Source organism: Myotis yumanensis, unplaced genomic scaffold (assembly GCF_028538775.1).
Source record: "Myotis yumanensis isolate MYYU_CA2020_CCGP unplaced genomic scaffold, mMyoYum1.0.hap1 SCAF_1, whole genome shotgun sequence".
NCBI lineage: Eukaryota > Metazoa > Chordata > Mammalia > Chiroptera > Vespertilionidae > Myotis > Myotis yumanensis.
Genome location: NW_027223752.1, coordinates 71,488,236 through 71,503,061, shown reverse-complemented (window position 1 = coordinate 71,503,061; position 14,826 = coordinate 71,488,236). Strand labels below are relative to the sequence as shown.

The 14,826-nt window shown below is 42.6% G+C and overlaps 1 protein-coding gene across 2 annotated transcripts; it reads right to left on the bottom strand.

Moving 5' to 3' along the window:
* Window positions 1-249: 249 nt before the first annotated feature.
* On the bottom strand, window positions 250-14,536 carry NDUFAF1 (NADH:ubiquinone oxidoreductase complex assembly factor 1). Of its 2 annotated transcripts, XM_070404935.1 has the most exons (5): window positions 14,434-14,536; window positions 11,261-11,908; window positions 5,504-5,689; window positions 1,007-1,081; window positions 250-469 (listed from the first exon to the last, which is right to left on the bottom strand). In XM_070404935.1, the coding sequence occupies exons 2-5, from the start codon at window positions 11,831-11,833 to the stop codon at window positions 320-322; spliced, it is 984 nt and encodes a 327-aa protein (XP_070261036.1). In that variant the 5' UTR covers window positions 11,834-11,908; window positions 14,434-14,536; the 3' UTR covers window positions 250-319. The 2 variants fall into 2 exon arrangements, with proteins under 2 accessions (XP_070261036.1, XP_070261044.1); XM_070404943.1 differs by lacking the exon at window positions 5,504-5,689.
* Window positions 14,537-14,826: the final 290 nt, after the last annotated feature.

Here is a 14,826-nt window from a genome sequence, read left to right as displayed (position 1 = left end):
TATAAGGAACAGAGTGGTAGTAGGCTATCAACAGTCATCTCAAAGACTCCTTGCTTTGGAAACCATGCAGGAATCGTCTCTATCAGAAATCGTTCTAACCAAAAACAGTTATTTATATAGTATCTCTGCATCAGTATAGTAACTGCATTCTCTGAGTTAAGGTACAGTTTAGAACTTGGTTTCCCTCTATATGGTACCTCTTAGGAGCAGCATTTAGCTTTCTCTTAGGGAATATATACCAGCCACTGATTGGAAGCCATTAAAAAAAGACTTTATTTTGTCTCTGTATCAGCATGGATACTACACTACTACATGATCTTTATTTAAAAAGTCTTGGGTTAAGCACTGGAGAATTTTCATAGGCAAATTCTTCTGTGTGGGCTGGGTCAGCAAACACTCCAATAAAATCTATTTCCAGGAAAAATGGACCATCCACTTTATCAGCCAGGGTGAATCCAATAGAGGAGATCTAAATTTAAAATAGAAAAATTGATCAAAGTCGTATACTGATGTTCCTGGAGTTTTAAAATTCCATGAGGTGATTACTATAGCTGAGTCCTTACATTACACTATCAGCCCTTAGCAAGTATACCATAGTTTCCATATGCTGTAGCAAATAAGAGGAAATACAGGGCTACTTTTCTTTCCACACTCTACTTCCTTTCCTCTTCCTTTAATGTAGTGCCACTTAAGCTAGTGAGGACAACATGGGTGTCTAATGGAGGCTCTTGAAGCTCTCCTGAACTCAATACTGTTCTCTTATTTTAAAGCTAAAATAAAATGTAGGCATGCTCAAGAGAAGACCATGATGAAATTCTCCAGGATAGGGATTTGTCTCAAAGGATAGGCAGAGCTGTATAAACATCTGTCTGGGTATTACAGGGGGAGCCTTGAGTAGGAATTTCCATCTTTCATTTGCCAGCCTTCCAAAATGGACTGAATTCATCCTCACCGGAGTTCTGATTCACTAAAGAGAATATAGTTCTGAATGAAAGGAAAATGTTACCTTGTCAAGTAGAAGCTGGAACTGGGCATCCCGGATTCTTCCTTGATTAGAGAAGAAAAATTTGGAGAAAGGAATCTGAAAAAAGAAAACCATTTACTTCATAGCTGAAATGTAAGTAACTGAAGCATTTGTATGTAATTGTAATGATAAAAGAATAATAGTTTAAACTTAATTATAAAATTACTTCATAGATGCAGTTATGACAAGTGGCTAGTCATCTGGATCACAGATATATAACTAAGAAAATGATTAAATAACACAATAGAAATATGGAGGTGAAGAGAAACAGGCACACTTGTAAACTGTTAGGAGTGAAAAGTATTAAAACTCTTAAGAGGGCAGCTGGCAATTGTGGTAGGCAGGATTCTAAGATGGCCCCCAAGACTTCCAACTTCTAGTGTACACGCACCTTCTTTGAGGTATTCGAACACTAATCTCAATATTGATATGAAGGAACTTTACAGAAATAAGGTCCTAAATCAGTTGCCTTTTTTTATAGCTTCTTCTCTGTAGGCCTGACTAAATCACTTGAACTCGTAAAAGGGACTGACTGGTAAAAGATTAGAAGCATGAAGGGATTCAATGGGGTGGGGGGATTCTCCACTGCTGGCTTTGAAGATGGAGGCAGCTCCATGGCAAGGAGTGCGGGCAGCTTCTAGGAGCAGAGAGTGGCCCCTCACTGACAGCCAGTAAAGGAAGGACAGCAGCCCTGCAGTCACAGGGACTGAATTAGCTAACAACCAGAAGGAGCTCGGAAGATTCTCGCCCAGAGCCTCTAGAAAGGAATACAGCCCCGCTAACACCTTGAGTACAGCCTTATACGGCCCTGACCATTGAACCCAGATCTACTGTCTCAACTTATGACCTACAGAACTCTGAGCTAATAAATGTGTTTTTGAAGCTGCTAAGTTTTTTGTTTGTTTTTTTTAAATATATATTTTATTGATTTTTTTACAGAGAGGAAGGGAGAGAGATAGAGAGTTAGAAACATTGATCAGCTGCCTCCTGCACATCTCCTACTGGGGATGTGCCCGCAACCCAGGTACATGCCCTTGACCAGAATCGAACCTGGGACCCTTCAGTCCGCAGGCCGACGCTCTATCCACTGAGCCAAACCGGTTTCGGCAGAAGCTGCTAAGTTTATGGAAGCTTTTTTTTTTTTTATGTAGCAATAGAAAACCAACAGCACTAAAAAAATTTTAAATGTCATAACTGACCTACCAATTTCACATTTAGGACTTTATATTTCAGATAAACTCTGATATACATAAAGATATAGTTTTTCCTAATAGCAAAAAAAAAAAAGAAAAAAGAGAGAAGAACTTCACAATATATTAGTCAAAAAGTAAGATACAGACAAATCTACAGGTTTTTTAAAATTAATTTTTAAAACGTCTCAAAAACTGTGATAAAATATTCATTATAGCAATTGGAAACAACCCAAATAACTATCAATACAGGGCTCATTCAGTCAACTATGGGATATCCACATAACAAAATACAAAAAAAACACACACAAAAAGAATGAAAAATATTCCATGTAGTGATATGGAAGTTCTTCAGGATCTAAATATTAAAAATATAAACAGAAGATGCACAAATTATGCAATTTTTATTTTTTCAGTTTAAGAAAGGAGAAAATTGGCCCCTGTGAGGCTGCGTGAGGCTGCACCGAACCCTGCGAGGCTGCGACGGCCCCTGGGAAGCCTGCGGAACCATGCGAGCCACCCAGAAGGCTTCATCGATGGCCCGCGAACCAGCTCGCAGCCCCACGCACAACTATCACCCGAAGGGCGAGAGGGGCGAGAGCAGCTGTAGTGTTGCTTTCTCCTCAGTTTTGGTAGCGAAATCCTCATTTTAAACATAAGAGGATACATTATTTTAAAAAACCGTTACGTGTCTCCGTACCCTTTCTGAGTAGAGCGTGAACAAGTCGTGAGAGACCTTTCCGAGCACAGGGACACGTTGCGGATGGAAATAGCTACATTTTCCATGTGTATGACCTTTGACCCAACAACAAAAAGCGTACACCTATGGATGAGGACAGTGGGGGGGGTAAGGGCAGAGGGTGGGGTGGGAACTGGGTGGAGGGGAGCTATGGGGGGAAAAAGGGGAACAACTATAATAATCTGAACATTAAATATTTATTTTTTTTAAAAAAAAGGAGAAAATTATATTCCTATTTGCTTATATTTGCATAAACTACAAAGCGCCTGGCTGGTGTGGCTCAGTGATTGAGCATGGACTTATGAACCAGGAGGTCACGGTTCAATTCCGGTCAGGGCACATGCTGGAGTTGTGGGCTCGATCTCTCCCTTCCTTTCTAAAATCAATAAAAATATATTTTTTTATAAAAAGTTACTGCCTTGATCAGTTTGGCTCAGTGGACAGAGCGTCAGCCTGCGGACTCAAGGGTCCCAGGTTCGATTCCGGTCAAGGGCATGTACCTTGGTTGCGGGCACATCCCCAATAGGGAGTGTGCAGGAGGCAGCTGATCAATGTTTCTCTCTCATAGATGTTTCTAACTCTCTATCCCTCTCCCTTCCTCTCTGTAAAAAAATCAATAAAATATATATTTTTTAAAAAGTTACTGGACTAGCCGGAACCGGTTTGGCTCAGTGGATAGAGCGTAGGCCTGTGGATTGAAGGGTCCCAGGTTCGATTCTGGTCAAGGGCATGTACCTTGGTTGCAGGCACATCCCCAGTGGGGGGTGTGCAGGAGGCAGCTGATCGATGTTTCTCTCTCATCGATGTTTCTAACTCTCTATCTCTCTCCCTTCTTCTCTGTAAAAAATCAATAAAATATATTTAAAAAAAAAAAAAGTTACTGGACGAGCCCTGACTGGTTGCTCAGTGGTTAGAGCATTGGCTCTCAGATGGAAGGATCTCGGATTCAATTCCCAGTCAAGGGCACCTATCTCAGTTGCAGATTCAATCCCGAGCCCATCAGGGCATGTGTGGGAGGCAACCAATCAATGTATCTCATGTCAATGTTTCTCTCTCTCCCTCCCTCACCCCCATGGCCTCCCTCCCTTCCACTCTCTTTAAAAATCAATGGAAAAAATATCATCAGGTGAGGATTAAAAAAAAAAAAAGAAAGTGACTGGGTTAGAGGGTGCAACACTAGCTAGAGGGACAGGAAGGCCTCTGTGAGGCAATTTTCAAGCTGAGAGGTGAATGATAGGAAAGAAGCCGGGGAAGATACGAGGGGAAGAGTGTATCAGGAGATACACCACAAAGTACAAAGGGTCCCAGATAGAAATGAGCTTGTTGAGTTTGACACAGAAAAGGGACCGGTGTGGAGGAGTGGAGGTAGGAGGGGAGACTGAAAATGAAGACAGGGGTCTGATATCAGAGGCCCAGGGGGCTGTGTTAAGGAGTCTGGGCTTTATTCTCATTGTAAGGGAAAAACTTTTGGAGGGTTTTAAGCATGTGAAAGATGTGATCTGAGCTATGCTTTAGAAAGCTCATTACTCTGGCTGCTGTGTGGAGAGAGGATTGTAAGGGGGCAAGAGGACAAAGGGAGACCAATAAAGAAGCTGCTGCAAAGCGATCCCAAAGCCTGGACGACGACAGTGGAAGCGATGGCTAGAAATGGCGGGCTCTGGGTGTATTCTGGAAGGAGATATGACAGGATTTACTAACAGACTGGATGGGGGTGAGGGAAAAAGGAATCCAGGATAAGCATTAGTTTTAAGTATGAACAAAATGGATACTTTCTTTTGAGTTTATGGATTTAAAACCTTCATGATTTAGAAGACAGGAATGGACACTTGATTTAGTCCTCCCTGAATTTCCACTTATTTTCCTCCCGGTTAACATTGTTTACCTTCTCAAAGCTTCTCATTTACAAAATAAGACTGCCTTATACTACCAAGAAATAAAAATTTTGATGATTGTAAAGGATGAAGTATTTATTCCTCTTAAGGGAGCCTTTCTACTAAGCTAGGGACACTATATTAGTAGAGCTGCCCTGAAGAGGTGATAGAGCAGAAACTTAAAAAGAAACATCTGTTAAAAAAAAAAGAAAGAAAGAAACATCTGCCCCTCCTGTGTGGCTCAGTGGCTGAGTGTTGATCCATGAACCAGGAGGTCACTATTCCATTCCCAGTCAGGGCCCATCGATCCCCAGTAGAGGGCATGCAGGAGGCAGCTGGTCGAGTCTCTCTCATCATTGATGTTTCTATCTCTCCCTCTCTCTTCAAGCAATAAAAACATATAAAAATATTTTTTTAAAAGAAATGTCTACTTAGGCATAAACCAGAGATGTACCCATGACTTAGCATGTACCTGGCCATATCCTTATCAAAAATATTTCCTGGTTAGTAGGCTAACATATATATTTAATCAAAGAAAAAGTCAATTGCGTAAATCTTGCTCCTTGGTCCTCTCCCTTCTTTCCCTTCCCACACCTTCCAAGAGGGACTAATAAGAAAAAGAAAAACTACAATGTTACCATGATCTCAAAGGATGTACAGTAAAGACCTGGGCTGTTACCTTGACCTCCTGCCAGTAGGGCCCACCACGGGTGAACATGAAGTAACTGTACATCTGATTATTCTTCTGAATTAAATCTGTGTCCTCCCTGATATTCACCATCCAAGGCCGACCATCTCCACGGACACGGAGATACAGGGTATTGAACTGAGACCAATCATAAGACTTCTTTCTCTCAAAAGCACCCTAAGGTACAGAAAGGAAAGTTAATTTCACCTCATTTTCCATTATTAGCAAAATGTGAGTTAGCACTTTTCGTTAACAACAAAGGGATCCACTAATCATGTTTCTTTTTCGGATCCAATTCCCTCACAAGGGAATAGATGAATCTAGTGATTCCTACTTTAGTACAAAATACCGACACAGTATGTTTCTAAGGTAATGTTCACGACAGGAACGGCCCAGGACAGTTTACATGGGGCGGGCACTCACCTGTATCACTGAATGGAAAAGAATTACTATTATGAACTTTCTTTCCCTGGTCCTATGGAGCAATGACTCCCGAGTGGGCCATTTAATGACAATTGCCTTCCAATAAATTAGAAAATTATGAAAGAGCTCAAGTTTTAAAATTGATATTTTATAACAATAGCTACCATCTATTGAAAAACTAAAACACTGCTTGTATAAGTTAATCCTAACACCCCTATGAGATAGGTACTATCTTTATACTCCACTTTACGAATGAATAAACTGAGCACTCTAATAAATGATAAATCCAGTACTGTTAAGAAATAACTCCAAAATCTGTTGTTGTTTTTTAAAAATGTTTTTATTGATTTCAGAGAGAAGGGAGAAATAGAAACATCAATGATGAGAGGGAATTATTGATCAGCTGCCTCCTGCATGCCCCCTACTGGGGATCGAGCCCGCAACCTGGGCATGTGCCCTGACAGGGAATCAAACCAGTGACCTCTTGGTTCATGGGTTGACGCTTAACCACTAAGCCACACTGGCTGGGCCAAAATCTGTGTTCTTAACCATCTATATCAGCAGTCACCAAGCTTTTGGACCTCACAGACTACCAGTGGTGCACGGACCACCGATGGCAACCGCTGATCTATATTGTCTCTCTCTTTCAAAGTGGAACTTAGTGTTAATTTCCAAAGGTGCTTATTTACAACAATCTCAGAGGCAATCTGATTTTAAGAATACCGGTGTGCAGATATGAGCTATTAATTAGTAGCTATATAACTCTAGACAAGTTACTAGATCTCCCCAAGCCTCAGTTTCCTCATGTGTAAAACTGGAATGATCAGCCCTAGCCAGTTTGGCTTAGTGGAACGAGCATCGGCCTACGGACCAGAGGCTCCAAAGTTCGATTCTGGTCAAGGGCAGATACTTGGTTGCAGGCTCCTCCCCGGCCTGGGCCCTGGTCAGGGCTTGTACAGGAAACAACCAGTGTTTCTCTCACATTGATGTTTCTGTCTTTCCTCTCTTTCTTCCACTTTCCCTAAAAATCAATGGAAAAATATCCATTAGAAAAACAACAGCCCTGACCAGTTTGGCTCAGTGGATAGTGTTGGCCTGCGGACTAAAGGGTCCCAGGTTCGATACCAGTCAAGGGCATGTACCTTTGTTGTGGGCACATCCCCAGTACAGGGTGTGCAGGAGGCAGCTGATCGATGTTTCTCTCTCATCGATGTTTCTAACTATCATTCTCCCTTCCCCTCTGTAAAAAATCAATAAAATATATTTTTTAAAAAACAAAAAACAAAAAAACAAACAAAACTGGAATGATCATGTTACAATATTATTGTGAGCAATAAAAGGGACAATGTATGTAAACTAATCAGCACAAGGAATGTCAGGTACACTTAATAAATGTTATCATGCCCAGCAGTTGAGTGTCTACCCAGGACCAAGAGGTTGCCAGTTTGATTCCCGGTCAGGGCACATGCCCAGGCTGTGGGCTCGATCCCCGGGGGTGAGGGGGGGGGCATGCAGGAGGCAGCCAATCAATGTTCTTCTTCTCTCATGGATGTTTCTTTCTCTCTATCCCTCTTCCTCTCTAAAAAAATCAATAAAAACATATTTTTAAATGTTATGAACATTTTCTATTACTCCACAATACATATTTAGCCACAGAATTATTTTCTACTGTGGACTGATCAATTCCATTTTGTGGATTTTCAGGGCCTGAAAAAAAAATCTTGGTGTGCACAAGTTGGTGTGCATAATTTGTTGCCTCTGGAAGAATACCTACCTTTCTTTTTCATCATTATCTGGAGATATGGAACCTAATACTCCTAACATTTGTCTTTCTCCTTAAAGCACAATATCCAAGCAAACATGCAGGGGCTGTGGCCAAGGTCAGACATGGGAATCTGTCCAGAGCAGCCCTGAAACAATACTTGGTCAACAAATTTGCAAAAAGCCATAGGCCAATGGAGAGATAAAAGAACTAACCTAAGGAGCTTTGGAAAAGTGTTCTGACTAGATACTATAAGGCTAAAGACAAAATAAACTATACATAAACACTGTATTCTACTTGGCCGAGTTGTCTTACAGAGTTCTGGGTTAAAAATCCTAAAACTGCCCAGCTGGTGTGGCTCAATGGTTGAGCATCGAACAATGAACCAAGAGGTCGTAGGTTTGATTCCAGTCAGGGCACATGCCCAGTTGCGGGCTCCATCCCCACTAGGGGGTGTGCAGGAGGCAGCCGATCAGTGATTCTATCTCATCATTGATGTTTCTATCTCTCTCTCCCTCTCCCTTCCTCTGTGAAATCAACAAAAATATAATTTTTAAAAATCCTAAAACTGCTTTACATGTATATTGGGGTTAAACTAATAAGTAAATGGATGGTAAATGGTGGGAGATAGATTTCTCACTGTTTCAGAGTGAAGTTACAGAAGCAAGAGGGGAAAGGCCAGACTGAACCACTTGGTACTGAATTAGAGAGCATTAGTATGAAATCATATTTAGATTAATATGGCCCTACTGGTTTGGCTCAATGGATAGAGCATCAGCCTGCACACTGAAGGGCCCAGAGTTCGATTCCTGTCAAGGGCACGTACTTCGGTTGCAGGCTCCTAGCCCTGGTCTGGGGCATACCGGAGGCAACCAATCAATGTGTCTCTCTCATAAAAGTGTTTCTCTCCGTCTCTCCCTCTCCCTTCCACTCTCTAAAATCAATGGGAAAAATATCCTTGGGTGAGGATTAAAAAAAAAATTAACATGAATATAGAAATTATAAAATTATAGACATGTATTTGCACAAGTTGGTATGTATATACTTCCTAGCTATGTCTACTTGGATGTCCTAGATATAGTGTCATCCCGTAACAACAAGCATACTCATTGCCCAGATCTTGGTTTCTAATAACATCCTTCATAAAAAAAAAAGAAACCAGAGCTCTTTTGAGAAATGGCTTATTCTAGGGTTGGGACAAGGGAAATATAAGTTGAGCTAGAACATCTTGTAGAGCCAAAATGTGCTAAAAAACAAAAAAACAAACAAACAAAAAACCCAAAGGATGGGCCCCTGGCCAGTGTGGCTCAGTTGGCTGGGTGTCATCCTGTGCACCAGAGTTGCCGGTTCGATTCCCAGTCAGGGCACATGCCCAGGTTTCGGGATCCATCCAGGAAGCCAACTGATGTTTTGTTCTCACATGGATCTTTCTCTCCCTCCCCCTTCCTCTCTGAAAATCAATAAAAATATTTTTTTCAAAAGGATGGGGGCAGATCAAGGGACAGGAGCCAACCTGAAAGAACTCCCAGTGGCCAAAGCTAGAACAATTTCAGCAACAAAATAAATAACATATTATTGGACTATAACCCAAAGTGTGAGTCCATACTAACAAATAAATAAATGTGGTAGAAGAAACAAATCTTTCTTTCTGAAGAATCCCAAGTAATTTATGTGTATAGTACACCTTATAGGAGATACAATTTAATCCTTCAACCTTCCCATCTTGAAAGTAGGGCACATTTAGTGACTTGCTTCCAAAGAACATGGTATAGAAAGAAGAAAAAAGCTCAAGAAGCATAGCTCAGTGGTAGAGCATCGACCTATGAACCAGGTCACAGTTTGTTTCCTGGTCAGGACATATGCCTGGGTTGGGTGGAGGAGGCAGCAGATCAATGTCGCGCTCTCACATTGATGTTTTTCTCCTTCCTCTCACTCTAAAAATCAATAAACTATTCTTCAAAAAAAAGAAAGAAAAAAAAGCAACTGAACAATGGAGTAACCCCGCAAACACTCCTTTGACCAAGTGATCAAAGTTGACATATCAGTGATGTCATGTTGCTAGCACATACCTTTCTTTTCTTTTAAAAGAAATTATATCTTTTTTTTTATTGACTTAGAGAAAGCCAAACATTGATTTTTATTGCTCCACTTATCTATGCATTCATTGGTTGACTCCTGTTATATGACCAGGGACCAAACCCAAAACTCTGGAGTATTGGGACAATGCTCTAACCAATTGAGCTCTCTGACCAGGGCACTGCATGTATCTTTCAGACAATGTAATGAGAAGGGTACTTTAACTTTGTGGCATTCTTCCTAAAAACCCAGAACCCCAGTCTAACCAGGAGAAAAAAACCCGGAACCCCAGTCGAATCAGAAAATCCCAAACTGAGGGTCATTATATAAAACTAGAGGCCTGATGCACGAAATTCGTGCAAGGGGCTCAGCCCTCACAGCCCCGGCTGTCTCAGCTGGCCCTCACAGCCCCTCACAGCCTGGCTTCATCTGGAAGGTTGTCCGGACAGTCATTCTGCTGTTCAGTCTAATTAGCATATTAGCTCTTTATTATATAGGATATCTAACCAGTATTTCTCAAATCCTCATGAAATATAAGGAAAGACTAAGAAACTGTCACAGACCAAAGGAGACTAAAGAGACATGACAATTAGATGTAATGTAAAATCCTGAATGGGATCCTGGAACAGAAACAGAATATTAGTGGAAAAGCTAGTGTAATTCAAACAGAGTCTGGAATTAGTTAATAGTAATGTACCAATGTTGGTTTCTTAGTTATGACAATGTATTATAGTAATGTAAGATGGTAACAATTGGAGAAGCTAGGTGAGGGCATTATGGGAACTCTCTACTACTTTGCAATTTTTCTGTAAAACTAAAACTACTCTAAAATTAAGTTTACTTTAATTAAAATAAATAAAAAGCCACATACTGATCCTACATCCACTCTAAGGAACCCCTGGCCATCTCAGGGTCTGATACTGATCCTATATCCACTCTAAGGAACCCCTGGCCATCTCAGGGTCTGATACTGATCCTACATCCACTCTAAGGAACCCCTGGCCATCTCAGGGTCTGATACTGATCCTACATCCACTCTAAGGAACCCCTGGCCATCTCAGGGTCTGGTACTGATCCTACATCCACTCTAAGGAACCCCTGGCCATCTCAGGGTCTGTAGTCTATGTTAGAGGAGATGCAAACCTCCCCAGATCATTGTTCAGTTGTCTAACCTCTCAGGCTCCTTAACACATTAAGTGCCAGGTCAGTCACCGGTGACTGAAGCAGAAAGGAAGACAGAACAGGCTTGGCGCTTAACGTGTTAAACGTAAGAATGCACCACTCTGGACCAAAGTGATGCCCAGAAACAAGTCGTCCCTCCTCAGGAGCCGCTTCCCCCTTGTGCTTCAGCGTGTGCCCAGGAGTTGTACAACCCCAGACAAGATGAGGTGCCAGGTGTTCTCATTTACAGAAACTCTCAGCTACAGTTCGTGCTACAATGTTCACCGCTGTTCACCAGAAAACTCAAGCTCCTGGGCCTGACCTACCCTTGGAATCCTGGATATCATTGCACAGTATCCGCTCTGACTATTCTCCCCATCCTGAGGCGCTGCAGAGCTCAGAGTTCCATACAGCAGTGCACTCTGGTTATTCTTGCCCATTTTCAGGAACACTTCACTTTTGCCTCCAATTGTCTTATCCGAAGTCACTATCCACTTGTCCAAATCTTCTTTTCCACGGAACTGCCAGACAACTCTGGCTTGTTCCAGAATGATCTCCTGCAGAGGGCGGCCTTCAGGTCCTATCCAATGATTCACAATCTCATCCTTCAAACGCCTAAAATGTTCCTTGATTTCATCTTTAATTGCTTTATCAAAACTAACTTCAGGCTTCTCCTCAGGAGAAGGTATATCCAAAGCAACTTCTCTCTGATCTCCTTGCAAACCCCCTGCAGAGGTCCTCTGAGTGGAAGCTTTGCCAGGAGTAGCCACTGGTTTCTGAAGACTACTGGAACAATAGTCTGCAGAGCGGGTACTCAAAAATGGACATGCGGCAACACTTGGCTTTAGGCCTTTACTGAGAATATAAGTGCCATTCAGCAATCTGTGAACCAGAGCCATGGTAAGAACAAGTCAAAACTTAAATTTCTCCCTGGGCTACCAGAGAAAGAAGCTTCACCAATAGCCCAATTCCACCTATAACAGAAGAGACATCAAAGAGTTACAAGTGTAGCAAAAAACATATCACAATTTCAAATTCAACATAGATCATGTATTGTGAAATTCATGAATTTATTTTCTAACTCTACAAACATTTATCCAGGACGTATGACGAGAATACTGTTTGCACTATACATAATGCATCCAGCTACCTTGTGAAAAAAATACCAAAATAAATATAAACACAGAGCCCTTCATGGAGTTTATGATTAATTGACCCCAAAATAATTCAAGTATGTGTTTCAAAAGATTGTGTTCATTTTAAAACAAATTTTTATGCTGATTTTGTGCTTTTATTGTTTTTCTGGTTTTGTTTTGTTTTTTGGCAACTCCACCAGGACTAGATTTTTAAAGAAATAATTGGTTTCTAGAATAAAATATTCAACTCATTCACTCCAGGACCTAAGCTAATTGACATGTTAGTCTCTTTAACTCTTTCAGTTAGCACTTCATAAAAAGAGGGACTTACAGCCCTGGCCACAGAGCTCAGTTGGTTGGAGCATCATCCTGTATACCAAAAGGTTGCAGGTTCAATTCCCGGGTGGGGCACCTAGGGGAGGTAACCAATCAATGTTCCCTTCTCACATCAATGTCTTCTCTCTCTCTCAAAAATCAGTGATGCCCTAGCCGGTTTGGCTCAATGGATTGAGCACTGGCCTGTGGACTGAAGGGTCCTGGGTTCAATTCCAGATTGCGGGCTCATCCCCAGTAAGAGGCCTGCAGGAGGCAGCTAATCGATGATTCCCTCTCATCATTGATGTTTCTATTTCCTCTCTCCCTCGCCCTTCCTTTCTTTCAAATCAATAAAAACATCTTTAAAAAAGCAAACTCCAGGTAAGATATTTAAAAAAAAAAAAAAAGAAAGAAAACTTTGACTTGACGCCTGGCCCTACCCTCTTATTAGGTTGTAAGTATTGTAAATATTGGCAATTTAGTATGGCAAAACCTACTAGCTGTCTACCCTCAGGTAAACCAGTTGATCTTCCGAGGTCTCCATTTCCTTGGGGGTAACAGTTCCCTTACCTACCTTAAGGGATTTTTCTAAAGACCAGATGGAATGATGGCTATAAGAAGGGTCTCTGATCCAGTAAGTCTAACAGGATCTCCAAGGTTCTTCATATCTAACAAGCTCCTAGTCCAAGACTCACACTTGGAGTAACAAGGCTTTGACTATCAGTCACTATCTGAGGTTCTCAAAGATAGAAATAAACAGCAACACTAATACTATCACATTTAAACACCATTCTCAATGTGTTCAAGCCACTTTGACGTATCTCATTTAATGCACATGTGACTTCTGTAAGACAAGGCAGGTAGATATTTCCTTTCTCAGGGAAACAAGACACCAACCGATAAGCGGCTTGCCGAAGCTCACAATGTCAATCGGTATGGAATCTCCAACTCGTGTGCTGGCCTGAGGTCCTTCCACTTGCTGCTGCCGCCTCCCTGTATGTATAGCATTACCATTATAACTCCTATCGCTCTAGCAAAACAACAACCTTGCTCTTCGCAACATTTCTTACGTGCTGGCAGGAAGTGCTGCCAGAACCAGGAAGACCGCCCGGTCCCCTCTCCTACCTGTTCCAGCTACAAGACCATATGTGCGAACATTACAAGTATAAAAACGTACAGAGGTCCTCTCTTTCCCAGGAGGACACCGGTGCGGTTCCCCTTCCCTCAGGCACGCATCTCCTAACTCTAAGGGATACCCCCCCGCCCCCGCCCCCGAGACTTGCAACCAGGGGAGCAATGGGCAGCAGCACCTCACGGCGGCTGACGCCCTGAACCTGTCCCCAAGGCCCCCTTTTCGCCGACTCTGCAGTGAGCGCAGCAGCCCTGCCCGGGCTCACTTCTTGCCCACAGGTCTCTAGAGAGCAAACGCAGGCCCCTCCAGTCCCTCTATTGTTTCTTCTGTCCTAAGTCTTCCTGTCTCACTGTCCCCAGCTTTAATAAACCTACTCTCACAATAAAAAGTACTGGGCTTTGGAGACAACCCCACTGTCGGTTGTCTCCAAAATATTCTTTAAAATTATAATATATTTGGGTGGGGGAGAGGAGGGAATAAAAGTCTTAAAGTCTAGTATAGAATGATGGGGTGATGAGTAATAGTCACCCTGTTTCCCAAACCCTCGGTAGTGTTGCTACGTCTCTAATATAACTGTAATTATAAACGTTCGTTTCATATTTTTACCAATAAAGTCAAACCCGTTAACGGGTGATCCCAGACTGAAGGTCGTGGCTTTTGCAGCAGCTAAATGGAGCAGTCTTTAGAAAGATTGTGTATCTAGGGTTTACCATGTGCCAGAAACTGTTCTAAGTATTTCCATTGGCTCCTCACAGCAACTCCGGGAGAGCTACTATTATTATTACCGAGGTGAGAACCCGGAGGTTCCAATATTCACCTACCCGAGGTCATTACGGCTACTAGGTAGCAACACTAACTCTAGAGCCCTGGCAATATGCTCCCAATCCGGTCGGGGTGTGGTCCCCTCAGCCCTCACCTGCTAGGCTGTGCCGCCCTCGCACGTCCCGGACACGCGAACGCCCAGCAGAGGCCCACTCGCCCTCCCCACCGGGGTTCACGAGTGGCCTCTGCCCGGGTCCCCAGCTTTTCCCGACCGGGCACTCCACTTTCCGGTGTCGGTCCAGCTGCTTTTACAACCCGGCGCCAAACCAGGCGTTTTGACACTAGAGTTCCGGTCCGATGCGGAGGCCTAGGGCTAGTAACCAAGATCCCTAAGCCGGTCGACCCGAGGCTTTTGGTCTCTACTCGCTTTCCAAAAAGCCCGGTTTCCACCACTCCTGATCTTTTCTGTCCCATGTGAGACAAAGGAGAGGACTTAGACAAACTATTCGTCTTTTCCTGCATCCCATCTTCAGGCTGCAAACTCCAG

Excerpts from the sequence above, each read along its gene's own strand:
- NDUFAF1 (XM_070404935.1), bottom strand. The coding sequence starts at position 11,833 with ATGGCTCTGGTTCACAGATTGCTGAATGGCACTTATATTCTCAGTAAA. Across the intron at positions 5,690-11,260 it reads TGATATCCAGGATTCCAAGG|GGTGCTTTTGAGAGAAAGAA; the intron begins GTAGGTCAGGCC and ends TCTGTACCTTAG. Across the intron at positions 1,082-5,503 it reads CCTACTGGCAGGAGGTCAAG|ATTCCTTTCTCCAAATTTTT; the intron begins GTAACAGCCCAG and ends TTCTTTTTTCAG.